The 19,118-nt window shown below is 31.9% G+C and overlaps 4 protein-coding genes across 4 annotated transcripts; 3 read left to right on the plus strand and 1 right to left on the minus strand.

Moving 5' to 3' along the window:
* Positions 1-811: 811 nt before the first annotated feature.
* On the plus strand, positions 812-6,165 carry LOC112728413 (uncharacterized). Its single transcript, XM_025778531.3, has 6 exons — positions 812-873; positions 948-1,157; positions 4,787-5,086; positions 5,561-5,722; positions 5,812-5,895; positions 5,973-6,165. Exons 1-6 carry the CDS (start codon positions 844-846, stop codon positions 6,078-6,080), a joined length of 894 nt encoding a protein of 297 aa, XP_025634316.1. The 5' UTR covers positions 812-843; the 3' UTR covers positions 6,081-6,165.
* Positions 2,495-3,714, minus strand: LOC140177165 (protein disulfide-isomerase 5-1-like). The gene is made up of 5 exons (XM_072209994.1): positions 3,631-3,714; positions 3,296-3,354; positions 3,072-3,204; positions 2,940-2,958; positions 2,495-2,636 (listed from the first exon to the last, which is right to left on the minus strand). Exons 1-5 carry the CDS (start codon positions 3,712-3,714, stop codon positions 2,509-2,511), a joined length of 423 nt encoding a protein of 140 aa, XP_072066095.1. The 3' UTR covers positions 2,495-2,508.
* Positions 6,166-9,791: 3,626 nt separating the features above from the next.
* Positions 9,792-12,945, plus strand: LOC112728416 (uncharacterized). The gene is made up of 6 exons (XM_025778536.3): positions 9,792-9,957; positions 10,031-10,225; positions 11,364-11,666; positions 11,832-11,996; positions 12,503-12,586; positions 12,691-12,945. Exons 1-6 carry the CDS (start codon positions 9,928-9,930, stop codon positions 12,796-12,798), a joined length of 885 nt encoding a protein of 294 aa, XP_025634321.1. The 5' UTR covers positions 9,792-9,927; the 3' UTR covers positions 12,799-12,945.
* Positions 12,946-14,559: 1,614 nt separating this feature from the next.
* On the plus strand, positions 14,560-17,027 carry LOC112728417 (uncharacterized). Its single transcript, XM_025778537.2, has 6 exons — positions 14,560-14,788; positions 14,889-15,089; positions 15,649-15,948; positions 16,088-16,249; positions 16,506-16,589; positions 16,677-17,027. The coding sequence occupies exons 1-6, from the start codon at positions 14,759-14,761 to the stop codon at positions 16,782-16,784; spliced, it is 885 nt and encodes a 294-aa protein (XP_025634322.1). The 5' UTR covers positions 14,560-14,758; the 3' UTR covers positions 16,785-17,027.
* The last annotated feature ends 2,091 nt before the right edge of the window (positions 17,028-19,118 follow it).

The following is a 19,118-nucleotide window of genomic DNA, read 5'->3' on the forward strand; positions in this document are numbered from 1 at the left end:
GGATACATAATTTTTTATATAAATGCATTTTGGAAATTTGTTTTTTAAAAATATTATATGCACTTAAAACTAGTTATCAGGTTAGTTAGTATTTTTGGATACAAATATATATTATTTTATTATGATAATATTATATGATCAGTAGATATTATTATTATTATATTTAGTCCATATTTGATCAGTAATAATTTATAATCATATTTATTAGAATTTTACATATAAAAAAATATATAATTTATATTTATATTTATCAAAATTTATACACATAAATTAATATAGTTTGTACTCATATTTTTTAAAATTTATACACATAAATTAATAAAATTTATTTGTTAAAGATAATTTAATATTTGTATTGGTCAAATTATGACTAAAAATACTAAAATTTACTGATTTCTAAAAGTTTTTTGTTTATTATTTATAATTTATATTTTATATTTTATTATGTATTTTATAAAATATAATGATTAATTTAATAAATAACTTTTTTTTTGTTTATTTTACAGGTAACGTAGTTATTATTTTTTTTCCATCATGCCATTCCTCAAACAAATATGTTGGTAATTGTGTCCTTAGTGCCTAGTGGTAACTCCACTCAAGAAAATTTAGTAAATTCAATAGAATCTATGGCTCTGTCAAGAACAGTAGCTAATAAAAAAAGGCTGCCCCAACTACTATAAAGTACTCAGATAACATTAATGTCTTCTAAGAAGTAATTATAATAAAAGAAAAAAAAGTGTGGACTAGTTACATTGCAATATATAGAAAACAATATATATTTCATAGTTGAGTTCAGATAACTAAAAAGAAAGTGTTCTTTTATCTTTGTGGTTGTGTGTGTCTATGGCAAAGAAACCTGTCAAATATTCAGTGGTAAGTTGTTATTCTATGATGAAATGTGTCAAACATTTTAAGGTATGTTTTCTTAGGGTGTGTTTGGTATGCAGGTGAATGCATTCACTGATTCAGCATTCAAAGGGAACCCTGCAGCTGTGTGTTTCTTAGAAGAAGAGAAGGAACAAAAATGGTTGCAATCTGTGGCTGCTGAGTTCAATGTCCCTGTCACATGTTACTTAACAAGAATTGTTTCACATTCCAATGGAACCATTCATCACTTTCCTCGTTTTAATCTCAGATGGTTCACTCATGTTACTGAGGTAAGAATTTCTGTAATAATGCTGCATGGTTTGTAGTGATTTTTGGAGTAAGCAGTGAAAATGATTCTTCAAATTTTTTTATCTGTTAGTTAAATTAGTATTTTATATATTTATTCAATCAAATTAGTACATTATGTTTTTCAGCATCATCAATCATGTTTGTTTCTACTCGATTTTCCTTCCACATTCCATTAGTTCTACAAATTAGGAAGAGGTTTTCTTCTAAGTTGTGACGGTTTTAAACACCCACTAAATATTTTTGTAGTTTAAAAATTTGATTTATTTGTTGGTATTTGTTTGTTTCTTCATTACTACTCTTCTTGTTATCATTTTTCCCACCATTCATACTCGCTATAGAAGAGACTGAACAACCTTTTTTTTTTTTTTCTTATTATATGACATTGATTTATTTTTTCATTTTGATTTTTGTTTGATTAGAGTGTGGTGGTTTTAAAAACTACATTTTGGAAAATTGAAGCAATGTAATTTTGTGAGGGTTTTAAATTTCTTCTAAAATCGAATTGCAGATTTGTGGGAGTTTAAAATCCAAGAATAGATTTAAGATGTAACCTTATCAAGTAAGGATAGACGTGATTCACATTGAAAATTTTAGAAAATTAAATTTGGAAAACTAATTTGATTAATGTTAATACTTATGTAATGTTGAATTTATATGAGGTTAATAACTAATCGTTATTAGATAATAATTTAATTAAATATATTAAATTATTATTACCATATATTAAATTATTATTACCATTTTTAACTATTAATTTTATATAAAAATAACTGCAGGTAGATTTTTATTTGAGTAAAGGATATTTTCGTTCTTGATCTTTTTTTTTCGGACATTTCGTCCTCAAGCAATGGAAAATACATTAAAGCCTCTGACCCTTGAAAAACGTGAACATTTATGTCCTTCTGTTGAATTCAGCCGTTTGCACTGGACGGAAAAGGCTGAGCTAGCAGAGGTGGCACGTAACAGAGGCCAGGTGGCATGGAGCATTTCGTAATAGGACGTATAAGTCCCTGGAGACAGAGCATTTCGTAACAGGACGTATAAGTCCCTCGAGACGAAAACGACGCCGTTTCGTCTCCTCTCCCATCTGCCCTTTTCTTCTTCCTTCGTCCCTTTTCCCTTCCATTCTTCTTCCTCAGCCCGTACCTCCATCACCGCCGCGCCTCTGTCAGCCACCATCAACGCCGGCGACCTCCTCTTTCTTCTCTTTTCACGTCTTCTTCCCTTTATCACTCCCTTACTCCCATTAGTCTCTCTCTCTTGCCAGCCTTCACCAAAGGTCAATTTGTCAAAAAACATTCCATGTGTCGAGGGATATACCTCAAAAAGTAGTTATAGTTCTCTATCACTATCTAGTTGTTGTGCTTGTGCATTTGTTGCTGCCTTATCAGCTTCTTCCAAAACAAAGTTCTTCAATGAATCAACATCCCTTGAACCTGGCAATTCAAAAAACATGTAAACTTAAAATTCGATCTATTAATGCTCCCTCAAACGTTGGTTAATACATGGGGTGAGAGTGCAATGGGAAATAGATAATACATGCATCCAGCAAGTAAAACAAATAAATAATTAAGTAGATAAATTAGTTAATAATTGATGGTGAAAAAAGCCATGATGTTTTTCATTGAGTTAAAGAATACCTTTCTTCATTCATGGCTGCTTAGATAATTAGATAAAGCAGTAAAGAATCACACATAAATTATATCCAATAATCCAAGACCATTCAAAAATATTTTTCTCCATTCACGCACTTGTGTCTTAACAGTGTTGATACTCAATTAACTGTCAAATGCAATTCAGAATTTTACAAGAACAAAATATATCAATCATTGAACTCATAAATGTAGAAGTAGAGTGCAGAGTAGACTCAAACATAGCATGAGATTTTAAGAAACATGCGACACTACATTATAAGCATATGCCACAAAGCTCCTTTGATGATCACCGCAATCCACTTCCCCAATCTCTATTTCATCAGTTCCTTCAATTGCTTTTCCCAAATCATCCCACAACGTCCCCAAGTTCTTACTGTAATAATAACCATCATCATTTTACAGCTTAGAAATCACTCTTAGCTCAACAATATAAAAGCAGTTAAGAGAATGAATGAATCAATTACCAATGCTTGCACCAGGGAACGCAGAACTTGACAAACCAAGCAGTGTCCTTCTCCTTGATCTATGAAGGGAGAAAAGTTAAAAACATTCCATGTGAATCTCATTGAAATTTTCACTCCCAATCAGAAGAAAAGTAGTATCCCAAAGGTCAATTTCAACGGTTTTCTCGCAAAACAAACAAAAGGGAAAAAGAGTTCACCTTTACAATTATGCAAATTGAGGACCCTCAAGCATGTGAAACCATTGGCAATGACGTCGAGGTCGGAATCGGTGACGCTGGGATAGAACGACGGCGAAACGGACTGGGCAAGGTCCAATTCGAGCAAGCATGTGAAACCATCGCCAGGATCGAACGAAGCTCGTCGTCAGTGAGAGTGTCATTTATGCAGAGGTTCAAGGATCCCAATCCGACACTGTTCATTATTGTTGGTGCGGAGGAAAACCCTAACCCCTCGAGATTTGAGACTGATTTTTGCAGAGAGGCGGCGGCGCGGCGGTAGTGGGTCGCCGAGAAGGTTGTCGTGGACGAATGGTGGGTGGAAGGAGGGTGAGGAGAGAGAGACTAATGGGAGTAAGGGAGTGAGAAAGGGAAGAAGACGCGAAAAGAGAGGAAGGAGGAGGTCGCCGGCGTTGATGGTGGTTGACGGAGGCGTGGCTGTGCGGCGGTGATGGAGGCAGGGGCTGAGGAAGAAGAATGGAAGGGAAAAGGGACGAAGGAAGAAGAAAAGGGCAGATGGGGGAGGAGACGAAACGGCGTCGTTTTCGTCTCGAGGGACTTATACGTCCTGTTACGAAATGCTCCGTCTCCAGGGACTTATACGTCCTGTTACGAAATGCTCCGTCTCCAGGGACTTATACGTCCTGTTACGAAATGTTCCATGCCATCTAGGCTCCGTTATGTGCCACCTCAGCGCCACTTCTGCCAGCTCAGTCTTTTCCGTCCAGTGCAAACGGCTGAATTCAATGGAAGGACATAAATGTCCACGTTTTTCAGGAGTCAGGGACTTTAATGTATTTTTCATTGTTTGAGGACGAAAATGTCCGCAAAAAAAAGATCAGGGACGAAAATGTCCTTTACTCTTTTTATTTTTTACTAAATAGTAAAATTTGAAAGACTATTTTGGGTTTTCATCTATTTGTCTGACTCCCATAAATTAATTAGCAGTAAGTAGATGGAGCTGAGTTTGGACAGGACAGTGTTACGTTTCATAAGAGTGTCAGGTGTACTATTATATACTAGTTTATACTAAAATAATTTAATTATAAAATTAAAAATAGTATAAAGATCTAATTAAAAAAATATATAAGAATCTAATTATAAATTTGATAAAATTATAAAAATTAATAAAATAATTAAATTAAATAAAAAATAATATATTCTAAATTTATAAAAAAATGGTTTAAATTGGATTCTAATAATCATTCCACAACAGTATTGTGTGTGTGTGTTTTTCACCAAATTTGTAATATGGAGTTTATATAACTAAATGCAGGTTAATATTTGTGCCCATGCAACATTAGCAGCAGCACACACACTATTTTCATCTGGTTTGGTTGATTGCAATAATGTCATTGAATTTGTTACACACTCTGGAATATTAAGTGCCAAAAGGATCCAAGCCATGTTGCAAAATGGTTCAAAGAAAGACAATGGATTTTATATTGAATTGGATTTTCCTGCTTACCCTATTACAGAGCCAAACCTTGATGAAACTTCACAGATTTATGAAGCATTGAATTATTGTGCCTCCATAATTGATATAAAGAGGACACAAATTACGGATGACTTACTTGTAAGTTGTAATTATTTTTTAATATAATGGTTTAATTACTCTGTTGGTCTCTTTAGTTTTACTAAATTTTTAATTAGGTTTCTATACTTTTTTTTTTCTTTTTAATTGGTCCCTACATTACTTTTAATTTTGTAATTAGGTATTTTTGATATAAAAAATATTAAAATTAACAAAATATTTCTTCCGAAATACATACAGTCAAAGATCTAACTAAGTTTTTAATTATGAATATCTTCAATTTACGAAAAAATATTCAAAATTCTAATATTTTTTATATTTGGAATGACCTAATTATAAAATTAACAATATAAAGACCCAATTGAAAGGAAAAAAGTATAGAAATCTAATTGAAAATTTAAAAAATTATAGGAACTAAGGGAGTAATTAAACCTATAATATTATTATTTGTCTATTAAACATAAGACACGATATTGAAGGAAACAAATTTTGTAGCTTATGATTTGTTTGTGTTAGGTTGTAGTGTCATCAGGAGAAGCTGTAAGAAAAGTTGAACCGAAATTCGATGCAATATCCAAAATTCCTGGAAGGGGAGTAATTGTTTCAGGGATTGCTTCTCCAAGTTCCGGATTCGATTTTTACAGTCGATTTTTCTGTCCAAAAGATGGAGTCAATGAGGTAAAGATACTATGACTGCATTGTTTGTCTAATTCAGAAACATAACATAATAGTAAATGATTATTAGTAGTGTTTGGTATTTAATTAAGGATCCTGTATGTGGAACTGCACATTGTGGGTTGGCATCATATTGGAGCAAGAAGCTAGGCAAGTGTGATTTCAATGCTTATCAGGTACTACTATTCTCTAATTTGATCTTATTAATTGTTAGAACAATAGAAGATGCTTTTGAAAGTGTTGATTTGAGCAGGCATCAGAAAGAGGAGGAATTCTCAACATTCATATTGATGCCAAGAATCAAAGAGTGCTTTTGCGTGGAAAAGCTGTCACTGTTATGGAAGGCTGTCTTCTTGTCTAGTCTTGTTCCTACTTCCTAGCTGCAACTGCTTCATGTTTTGTATCAATATATATATATCCATGAAAAAATGGTTACAATTAATTTTAAATTAGGTTTAGAATTTTATTTGTCATTTTATTATGGTTGAGTTGCCTTTTTATGACTTTAAGGTCACAGGTTCTAGCCACTGATGTAATTATCAAGTTAAGCTGCGTATATTATATTCTTTGGGTATGGTCATTTCTTGAATCCTATTTTAACGCAGAATGCTTGTGTACTAGACAACTTTGTCCTTTTTATTATGTAATCATGATGGAATTTGAGGGATGAGAGTGAGCAGTGTTATTGAGAAGAAGAATAACAGAATATAGTTATAGTAAGTTTATTACTTAAACTTAAGTTAGTGCTCTACTCAGATCAGCTAATTCCTTTTCAACGTTGGCCTCACTTGTAAATTTCATGCTTATTCTATTGAAATCAGTTATAATTATTACGAATAAATGTTTAAAATGGCCTCTAAATTTTTAATTGTTATCCAATTTAATCTCCCATTTTAATAAATAACCAACTAAATTTCTAAAATTTCAAAAAATACATCTCCATTGGTCCCTTAGAGAAGTGTCTTCTAAACATCTATGGCGTGAAATATGAAGTGCCAAGTGGACATTGGATGAAATGACAGTCGTTGAGAAAGGAACACCCTAAGCATGTGAAAACGACGTCATTTCAAGATCTTCTTCTTTTCGAATAAATTATTCGCACTGGTCATCCCATTATCAACGTTTTTCCACCTTCCTCCACTACAACGCCAAGGTGGAGGATCTACCAGCAGTGGCATTATGTCGAGATCGATGCAATCCACCAAAGATATGCTCTCGCAGCGACGCACGTGGCGTACATCAACTCGCTCCAGGGAATCAACCACTCTCTCTACCTCTTTATTCAGCAAGACAAGGAATTAACGGTAGGAGGCGGCGCCGCTTCTCCTCCGCCTTTCTCTTTGGCGAAGGCTCACTTAGTGAAGCACGCTTCTCCTCTGTCTTCTCCGCCTTACTCTGATTCTGGCTCCCACCTCCACTTCCACTCCGACGAAGAAGATGACAACGACAAAAATCCTCACGCTCTCCACGACCACAACTTGTCCAATCACTCTTCCCCTCTCCACGTGGATCTCTCGCCATTCGAGGAGGGAGATCATGAGCTTCCATTGATGGGGACGGGGATGGAGATAGAAAGGATGCAGATGAATTTATGAAGAAGCAATGCAATCAACGCCTTCAATTGTGTACCAACAACAGAGGCTAATGAATCACGAAATTATATATGTAGATGAATCCTCTTTTTCGTATTCCTATTCGTATCCATATCCGTATTTGTATTCTTCTTCTTCTTCTTTGTATCAACCCTATTAGCAGCCCTACGATCCGTATGGTGCTCTTCCACTCTCCGTCTATAATGGATCTTATCCGCCACAACACTGTCCACCTCCTTCCTCCGCCAAGCTGTCACCGCCACCATGCACCTTCCTCTCCAAGAGCTTCCTCATGGGATTTTCTCAACTTTTTCGATAGCGGCGACGATGAAAAGTGCTATCCTCAAACATAATACACTCCCAGTTGTGATTCTAGGGCGGTTCGAGAGGAGAAGGGAATCCCGATTTAGAAAATGAAGATTACCAACACAAAGTCATCAAAGAAGTCCACGGAGATCACAAACTCGTCGACGCTCCTGCTTCTGCAGTTTGAGCAAGAGCTTATTAATTGGACTTTTCAATTTTCTAGCTGGATAAGTGTCGAAAAAGGTTATGTGAGAGCATTGAATAATTGGCTAATAAAATGTCTACTGTACGAACCAGAAGAACACCTGATGGCATAATTTTCTTTTTCCCTATTAGAATTGGTGTCCCCAATTTTTAGGGAAAGTACGAGGAGTCAATGGAATATTTATACAGTGTGTACAATGGAAGTTTAGAGAGTATTAGAGATATAATCATTAGTATTATCTTTTTTCATCAGCTGAAGTTTTTGGGATGAGTGGTATCATGCATGGTATTAGAGAACTAGATCCGAAAGGTCAAGATTTCAAGTTTTGGTAAACCCTAAAATCAATTTAAGCAATTCTGAATACCAATATAGTTGGAATTTTTACCCGGTATTTCAGGTTCTATGCCATCGACATTTAAATAGTACTTCTATAAAAAGACTAATGAAGATGCACATTTTGAAGTTTTAAAAATTTAGTTAGTCATTTATTAAAGTAGAAAGATTAAATTAAATAGCAATTTAAAATTTAGAAACTATTTCCAACATTTACTCTAATTATAACTAGTTTGACTTTACAATAAGTATTTTGGTCATAATTACTTGATGATTTATAAAAGAAAAAGCAAATATTTGTGTATAAGCAATTAGCTTGCCACATTTGTCAGTATTAATTATATATTAGCTAAAATATTATTTATTATAAAAAAAATTCATTCTTAAATACTATTTTATTAAACAATAATTGTTTTATTTTTTTATTTTGAAGCACATTAGTATTGGAACAACATATTGCTATTAACAGGAATATCAAAAGGGAGTAACAAAAGCCGAGTAAACATCCAATCCGGTCCTTGTCCATTTTCACGAAGGACAAAGCGATCTCTGTCCAAAAAAAGGGACACTTCGACCCTCGACCTTTTTATTTTGGGACAATACGGTCCCTCTATTAAAAAATTCAACAATTAATAATAAAAATTAGTTTTATAGGGGATTTTATTTGTATTTTGTGGGGGTTTTAAACCCCACAAAAATCTTTTCAACAATATAACCAATTATTACCACTACTACCATTGTCTTTTTCATCTTCATTATTATCACTCCTACCTCTACTATTTTTTTTGTGTAACCAAACTTTATTATCATCATTATCTCCTCTACCGTCATCATCACCAATACTAATATTAATAATTTTGTTTTTAAACAATTTCTTCATCAATGGTGGTTAAGTGAAAAAAAATCATTGATAAAAATGATGCCACAAAAAAAAAGTAATTATAGTACAATACCTTTTAAAGGAAAAAAATAATATCGAATAAGAAATAAAAGAAGAGAATTTTAATGTTGATAATATTGGTATTGGTGATGATGACGGTAGAGGAGATAATGATAATGATAAAGTATGGTTACACAATAAAAATAATAGAGGTAGGAGTGATAATAATGAGGATGAAAAAGATAATGGTAGTAGTAGTAGTAGTAATTGGTTATATTATTGAAAAGATTTTTGTGGAGGTTTAAAACCCCCCACAAAATACAAATAAAACCCCCACAAAACTAATTTTTATTATTATTTAATAAATTTTTTAACAGAGAGACCGTATTGCCCCAAAATAAAAAGGTTGAGGATCGAAGTGTTCCTTTTTTTTGGACAGGGATCGCTTTGTCCTTCGTGAAAATGGACAAGGATCGGATTGGGTCTTTACTCAACAAAAGCCAGCTTAAATAATAGAATAATTATTTAAATTAGTCTTTAAAATTTTTAAAAATAAAATATTTTAGTTTTTATTGATTTTAAAATAAATAAAATCATTTCCAAAGTTTATTTCTATTAAATAATACAATTTTTCATTAACTTTTGTAATTAGTCAATAACTTGAATTACTGACCTAAAACATTACTTAAGTGTGCATGTGTAAGATGAATAATTATTTAACAAAACTACATTGTCTTAAACAAATAAATAATAATAAACATGAGAAAAAGCCAAGTGGAACACGTAATATACAAAATAGTATTGGGGACCCGTGACAATATGTGAAGTGTGTTTGGGAGGCTTTCAAGTTTCAACACCAGATTCCACACTCCCTTCTTCTTCTTCTTCATCCATGGCAAAGAAACCTGTCAAGTACACTATAGTAAGTTCATCTTTGATCCCTATACTCTGTTTATTTTTGTTATGAGAGGAATTACCATTTTGTTGGTTTATAGGTTGACGCATTCACAGAGTCAGCGTTCAAGGGGAACCCTGCAGCTGTGTGTTTGTTAGATGAAGAGAGGGAACAACAATGGCTGCAATCTGTAGCTGCTGAGTTCAATCTCTCAGAAACTGCTTTCTTGATTACAATTCATAATCAAAACTCTAATCCTCGTTTTGCTCTCAGGTGGTTCACTCCTGTTGCTGAGGTCAATATTCTCCCATCCCACTCCTACAAATACGTATTTCACATCTAATTTTTTTTTGAATAATACTATTCAAAGTAACTTTGATTATTTGTCTATCGGTTGTAAATTTAGTTATTCTATTATGACAAATTTAATTACTATTATGTAATTAGAAAAATATGTGAAGCATAAATATACGATGATTAATTTAATGATTAATTTTTACTGTATACGAGTGAAAAAAAAGACTTGGGTGAAATTTAGAGACTGAAATTTAGTATTGTATTTGGTGGCTAAAGACTGTAATTAAAATTTTATCAAGATACAAAATTTCACTCCCTACTTCTAGAAAGTGGGAAAAAGGACTGAAATTTTTGTGATGGAGATTGAAGTTTTGATAATATTTTTTTAAAAAAAATATTTTTATTTAATTTTTCAAATATTAAATTTATTCTTCAATCTCTATATTTATCTTAAACTGAACATAATACTAAAACATAATTCAGTCCAATATTACCAAACACAATACAATGACTAAATGTCTCTGTTTCCAGTCTTAATCTCTCGGTCTCAATTTATTCCTTAAGACTATGTTTGGTTGGAAGGAAATAAATAAAGAGGAAGGAAATAGAAAGGAAAGAAATGAAAGGAAAGAAATTGAGTGGATTTTTATTTTCTTTAAATGTGTTTGGATGGAAGAAAAATAAGAAGGAAAGAAATGTTGTAAAAAGTCAATTTTATTCTTATATTATAAAATATATTGAAAAAGTGAAAGAGTAGTATTAGAAGTAGAGAGAAAAACATTAGTTTTCTCTCCATTTTCTTTTCAATGTTGAAGAGAAAAAAATTGGTGGACCCTACCAGTTTTTTTTCATCCATTTCCTTTCCTCTCTAATTTTCTTTATCAACCAAACAATAAAAAATAATCATTTTCCTTTCCATTTTCTTTCCTCCCTTTCATGTTTGATTATTTTAGTAGCTAATTGTTTAGTTAAAAAAACATATATAAACCAGTATATAAATATACAAATACATAGAGATTAATGGAACATTTTCTTTTATTCTTTTTAAAGTACCTAAAATGAAAATCAATAGGCACTTTGTTATTAACATAAAGAGTAGCTTTCCTTTTAATAATACATGGATGATTCTTATGCAGGTTAAACTATGTGGCCATGCAACATTAGCATCAGCACACACACTATTTTCATCTGGTTTGGTTGATGCCAATAGTATTATTGAATTTGTTACCCTCTCTGGAATACTAACTGCCAAAAGAATCCCAGCAATCAATGAAGAAGAAACCAAGGATGGATTGTTCTATGTTGAATTGGATTTTCCTGTTGACCCTATAAAGGAAGAAGAATCCAACTTTGCTGAGATTTCTTCTCAAATCTCTGAGGCATTGAGTGGTGCTAACATAATTGATTTAAAGAGGACACAAGATTCAGAAGACTCACTCGTAATTACTAACTCTACTATCTACAAATAGTTTATTTATTACTGTCAAGTGTCAATAATGTATGTACAAAAATTGACAGAAATAAATAAGAAGACAGAAGATTAATAAACAAGTTTTTGCTGATCAAGATTACATAATTAAGGTTATTATTTTTTCTTTTCATAGGTTGTACTAGAATCTGGAGAAGCTTTGTTAGAAGTGGAGCCAAAAATTGATGCAATAGTTAAACTTGAATGTGCTAGAGGTTTGCTTGTTACAGCAATTGCTCCTCCAGGATCAGGATTTGATTTCTACAGTAGATGTTTTTTCCCCAAATATGGAATCAATGAGGTATGTATACTACTATGGTAACAGGGAAAAAATGTAATTTACCATTCTTCTAACATTTTGACTAGTGAAATTTACTCTTCAAACTTTTAAAATGTACAATTTGTCTCCCTAGAGTTACGAAAAGTTAATAAATTAGTAGAAGAGTTTAATTTTGATGTACTGACAGTGTAAAATGTCGTGCAATCACATCCGTTTTTTTAGATGACCATTCAGGTGGTCAATATAAAAGGTAGTTATTTTTGCTGATATGACGATATATAATTGGATGCAAGTGTAAAACAGTGCATCAAAATTAAATTTTTAGTAGAAGAGTTTAATTTTGATGCACTGTCATTGTCTTTTTTTATTTATGCATTTGAAAAATTTAAGAGATAAATTGAATATATGAACTGAATTTCAAGGTGGTAAATTGAACCTCTTACATGCTAATGTCTTAACTCTTAAGTCTTAAGGCAGTAATTGAATGAAGACTCAATCTAAGGTAAAGTTGTTACAATTAATTTTAGGATCCTGTGACTGGGAGTGCACATTGTGCATTAGCATCATACTGGTGCAAGAAACTAGGCAAGTGTGATTTCAATGCATTTCAGGTATACTATTCTATCTTTGATTCTTTGCAATGATCTTAACTTATATAATTTATGAGCCTAAATTATTAAATTTATCCAATAAACACATACTGTAATTTGAGCAGGCATCAAAAAGAGGGGGAGTTCTGAATATTCATATTGATGAGAAGAGTCAGAGAGTGCTTTTGCGTGGAAAGGCTGTTACAATAATGGAAGGCTGTGTTTTGGTTTAGTAGGGTTTACATCAATTCAGTTCTTGACTTCTTGTTGGTCCTTTAATAAATTTTTATGAGCACTTAATTCAAAATACTCATGTTAGACAAAACAAATTTGTCTTCGTTTTATGGGGTAATGAATTTTCATAATGCTTTTATCTTTAATTTGAATAATAACCTTTAAATATTGTGCAATTAATAAATAGTCAAAATAGTCTTTTAAATTTCGCTCGTCAATCTAATTGATCTTTTCATTTTTTATTAAATCAGACTAATCCATCAAATTCATTGAAATTTTGTAACAATAACAGAGAATTTAATTTTAATGTTTTGACAGTATACATGTTCTTTTAATTACATTCATTTTTTAAATAAAATAATGTAAAAATTAGTTATTTTTTATTGATAATTTTATGGGATTAGATGTATCTATAAAAATATCAAAAATTAAATTCAATAACAGAAACATTAATTTAGATTATTAAATGGTAAGCATCTTGAATTCTATCTAAAAAAGCCTTGTTGGCTAATTCTGAATTCTTTTGAATGCTTGCCCTCCAAGTTTGTCGTATCAATTGTTCTCATGAAAAACTTCAAGCCACTTGCTATAATTTCTACTTAATTATTCATTTTTTTTATATCATGATTTTAAATGAGACATTTAATTTGAAAAATCTTTACAAACTTAAACAATTTTATAATTTAAATTTATACGATTGTATATTTTACGTCTTTAATTTAATTATAATTCTTGGTTTTTGCTATCTTGTTTCATGCAAGAGCAACTTAGAGCATTCTAATAAATTATTTTTAGAATATTATTTTTGATAGTTTCAAAAATTGAATTGCTTTAAAATTAAAATCTGCATTAGAGTTTATTTATAAAATAAAATTGGTGTTACATTAGAAATACAGTAATTTGATAGAAAATTAATAAAATTTTGTTATTCATATAATTATATTGATAAAATAATATAAATTTTTAATTAAATTAATATTAAGCATTAGAAAAACAAATTTTACTTTTAATTTTAAATTATTATTTGTTATGATATATAGTCTTACAAATATTGATATAGGACTCAAAATAAAATAAAATTAAAACTAAGTATTGGAGATGCTCTCAAACTTAAATATATATTAAAAAAAAATTAAAACCTTAAAAAAAAGGAAAAATATAAGATACCAACATATTATCTACCAACTTCTGCCAACTCTTATTTATAATTGTGTTTCATGGAAGTGTGTTTGTGGATGTGTCTAATAATTAATATATTTTAAATACATATATAAAGAGACACATCCAGAAAATATATCTATAAAGACACTTCTATTAAACACAGTTATAAAAAAGACATTTTTATTAGACACATCCACGAACACACTTCCATGAAACACAACTATAAATAAGAGTTGGCAGATATGCTATTGGTAACATAACGGAACCCTAAAAAAAATGAAAAAAAGCGCATCATCAAGATTGAGGTGCACAAAAATCATCAAAATTTCACATAAAATTTTACAATTTTAACATGTGTACTAAAAATATAAAATAAATAATTTTTTTTAACTAATTATACTAAATATATATTAAAATTACTAAATACAAAATATATATTAAAAATAAATTAAATTATATATATTTACGTATAAATATATAATAATTAATTTTAATATATACTTAATATTTGTATATATTAATATATATTTTATATGAATAGATATGAAGGATTATTTTTTTTTTCTTTTCATCTCCTTGTTGCTCCCCACTTTTTTCAGCAAAGACTGCTCAATACCCCAGCTTGTTGAATAGTAGTAATTGTCAACAATTTCCCCAAATAATAACAATAATAGAAATGAAAAGGAAAGTGAAACACTAAGACTAACAGAAAGCGTTGACAGTTGACACTTACATTTACAAGGTTCTAACATCTTATTAGGAGTTTGGTTCATCAGAATAAACCTGTGTTCTTCTTCTATGGCAAACAAACCTGTCAAGTACACTCTGGTATTCTTGAATTATTACTCTTCCTGCAAATGATTATTTATTCATATATACTGACAACAACAACTAGGATTTAATATTGTGAATTTATGATGAGGAATAGGTTGATGCGTTCACAGAGTCAGCATTCAAGGGGAACCCTGCAGCTGTGTGTTTGTTAGATGAAGAAGAAAGAGAAGACAAATGGTTGCAATCTGTGGCTGCAGAGTTCAATATTTCAGAAACTGCTTTCTTGACTCAAATACATAATGGATCATATTCTATTCCTCGTTTTGCTCTCAGATGGTTCACTCCTCTCATTGAGGTTCAACTCAATTTACTTTTCTTGTCTTAATTTTCATCCTGTTCAAGTTAAACTTTTTCTAACAACTCTGTTGTTAATGTTAAGAGTAATTTCGTAAATTTCCTTATATATTAGGTGATATTCTTGAAACCGTGTTTGGAATAGATATAGAGAAAGAGATAGAGGAGAGGAGGCAGATAAATATTTTGTATCCACATTTCAGAAAATTTTTTTACATAGAATCAATTTTTAATTAGCAAGTTAACTTTTTTTTATTGTAAAAATATTTTACTTTCATTTTTTGGAAGGTTTAGAGTTAGGATTTAGGATTTAAAATTTAGATTTTAGAAAAAAGTTGTAACTAAAAAAAATTGACTTACTAGTTGAACTAGAAAGATATTGTGTTAGACAGTAAATTAATATATTTTGTGTCTTCTTAACAGAAAGGACACAAAAACACCAATAAGAAACAATTTAAATTTTGTGTCTTGTTCAATTATCAGAACCAAATGCAGCCAAAGATTACAATCTTGTGTGAAGACAGTGTAATAATATCTTAGTTTCATTGCTTATTGATCAGGTCAAACTATGTGGGCATGCAACATTAGCAGCAGCACATACACTATTTTCATCTGGTTTGGTTGATGGCAATAATAATGTCATTGAATTTGTTACACTCTCTGGAATAGTAACTGCCAAAAGAATCCCGGCAACCAATGATGAACAAGAAGAAAGCAAGGATAGTTTCTATGTTGAATTGGATTTCCCTGCTGACCCTATCAAAGAATCCAACTTTAATGAGACTTCTCAAATTTCTGAGGCATTGAGTGGTGTTGAGATCATTGATCTAAAGGGGACACAAAACTCAGATGACCTGTTTGTAATCTCCTAACTTTACTATCATTGTTAAGATCTACCAAAAAGTGACTGTTATAAATATTTGTAAAGAGAAGTGATAAATTTATACATATGAAGACTATATTTTTAGCAAACATTTGAATTTTATGGTTTCTTGATAGGTTGTAGTGAAATCTGGAGAAGCAGTGATAAAAGTAGAACCAAAACTTGATGAAATTGTAAAATTTCCAGGAAGGGGAATAATTGTTACAGCTGCTGCTCCTTCAGGCTCAGGATTTGACTGCTACAGTCGTTTCTTCTGCCCAAAATTCGGAATCAATGAGGTAAACTAATGTTCCTTCAGTTGCACTATTAATATGATGATGAATTGTTGATGCAGACATAAGATCTTAGTAAGATAAACTTATATATATATATATATACCTGCATTATCTCTTAAGAGAAGTTGTTCATTTAGTACAATTAATAAGAGGGTGTTGTATCATATGTATAGAATCTTAAATTAAAATCAAATATATCAAATTAGAACTAGTGATGAGATGAGATCATATGGTAAATTTAACTTGCAATTTGTTTTAGGATCCTGTTTGTGGTACTGCACATTGTGCCATAGCATCATATTGGAGCAAGAAGCTAGGCAAGTGTGATTTAAATGCTTATCAGGTACTATTCTTTAATTAACTTATTGTGTGATTAATTATCTTTTTAGCCTAAACTAAATTTTATTCAAACTCACTATTATTTGATTAGGCATCAAGCAGAGGGGGTGTTTTCAATATTCATTTTGATGAGAAGAAGCAAAGAGTGCTTTTACGTGGAAAGGCTGTTATAGTGATGGAAGGCTGTATTCTGGTGTAACATAATTACATGTATTTGGATAAAGATTGTTATTTGAAAATTTGAAACTTAGTATTTATGTTGCATCTTAAAAGATCTTAAGGGGAGAAAAATAAGTGGAGTTAGCTTGAAAGGCAGAGGCCACACCAAAATTTAAATAAAGGTGATAAAATGGATGTTGACACGATGTTCCAAAAAAATGTACACCTCTTTTAATTGTTTTTGGAATGATGATTTTTAATGATATTTAGAACTTCTGAATTACTAATCTTTCAGTGGATTATGTATATAATTCAAAATTTTACAGAAAACTTAGTATGATTATGCTCATCTAGTCATATTTGTTGAGCTTAATAAATTGTTCCGATCAATCATATAAGTTAAGAACGGAATGAATTTACATCAATTTTGTTTATATTTAGATGATACTACACATGATGCTCTTTTTTTTTTTTTTTTAATGATCTTTTCTATGAAAATGTTTGTATGCGCATAACAACTAAACATAACTTGATGGTTTCAACTGACTAAATCTTAACTATTTACTATATGAGGCATAGAAAAGAATTATATTAGCTCTTGGTCTTCAAAGCTGGTTAAGACTTAGGAGAGATTTTGCATCCTTTTTTGACATAAATTTTTTTGTTTGAAACAAAAAATCAACACCACAAGATGGAGGCTGATTAATTTTGATATGGAAAAGGTTTTGGTGATGTGCATTGAAATGGGTGTTTCACCAAATTTTGCACTGCTATGGGACATATAACAAACGCAAGTTGCGTTTTTTATGCTTCACAATTAAATTTTTTTTGCTTTACAATTGAATGGAGACAAACGCATGTTGCGTTTGTGAAATTGGAATTAAAAATTTTTTTTTAATATAAAACGCATGATGCGTTTGTGAATTTGATGGGCTCAGAAATTTTTTTGGGCAGAGTAAATCGCATGTTGCGTTTTATTTGGCCCGAAAATTTTTTTTTGAAGTCCGTAAAACGCAGGTTGCGTTTTATATGTAATATAATATTATAATGAAGAACTTTGCCTATAAATTGCTAACTCAGCTATCTCAAACTCGTACCTCACTCCTAAATCTCTCACTTGTGCTCCTTTTCACCTTTCATTCGTTCATGCATCTCTTAATTGTGAGATTTTTTGGGTATTAGAAGGGTTAAAAAAGTGAGATTATGGAAGGTATTGCAAATATACGAGTGTATTATAACGGTGAGGTTATATCGAACACACACGAAGGAGTGACTTTTGTTTGTAAATGTCCGTTTTCATTTGCTATTCCATATACCACGAGTTTTGTGGAGTTGCAAAATGGTATTTGTGTCAACATACCAAGTCACATTTCGAAAAGGGTGAGCTATATTTTGTACAGGAGTCCTGTACAAGTATTTGGTGGGCTGATACAGTTTCAAATAATGGCCATCACTGACGATGCAAGCATGCAGCGGATGTTCTGTATTTATCAACAAACCCGATTTCAGGTGCCGCTAATAGAGTTGTACGTTGAGTTTGAACAGCATACGGGGGTGGACGAGTTTGACGAGGAGGTCAACATTAACGAGTTTGGGGATATAGGCTGGGAAGAAGATAACGACGACAGTGAAGAGGAGTTCGAAGCCAACTATGAAGTCGATGACGAAAACGATGACGGAGATCTGGCCGGCAATCCGGCGGTGCCAAATGAAGCGCATGCTGTTATAAGCCAGCAGCCGTTTGGTGTTCCGTCTTTTATGCGGACTCTTGATCTCGAAGCCATGCATGCCCCAGAATTTTCTGAGTATGCGAATATGGGTATGTTATATTATGGTTATTAATTCACGTTACCACTAGTGTCCATTTTATTTGCCTTGTCTGACTGATGGTGGTGCGCTTATCGTAGGTGAAGGCAACGCTGCGGCCGAAGATGGTGAATTCAGTGTCGGAATGGAATTTGGCTCTAGAGAGTCGGTGATATCTGCAATCAAAAGCTACACTATCTCTAGAGGAGTTGATTACACTGTGTATGAGTCTGAGCCGCAGACATTCTATGCGAAATGCAAGGGTTATGGTGCCGGGTGCGATTGGCTTATCCGAGCTAGTTTGATTCGAAAGAAAGCTTGTTGGGAGATCAGGAGATACAATGGCAAACACACGTGCACCATGGGAACTATCTCGCAAGATCATGCCAAGTTGGACTCAGACACAATTGCAGATGCCATTAGGCCGTTGGTCGAAGCAGATCCGTCCATAAAGGTGAAGTCTATTATTGCAGAAGTTCAGTCAAAGTTCAACTACACTATCAGTTACCGCAAGGCTTGGTTGGCAAAGCAGAAATCTGTCGCAAAAGTTTTTGGTGGTTGGGAGGTT

This window comes from Arachis hypogaea, chromosome 12, assembly GCF_003086295.3.
Source record: "Arachis hypogaea cultivar Tifrunner chromosome 12, arahy.Tifrunner.gnm2.J5K5, whole genome shotgun sequence".
Lineage (NCBI taxonomy): Eukaryota > Viridiplantae > Streptophyta > Magnoliopsida > Fabales > Fabaceae > Arachis > Arachis hypogaea.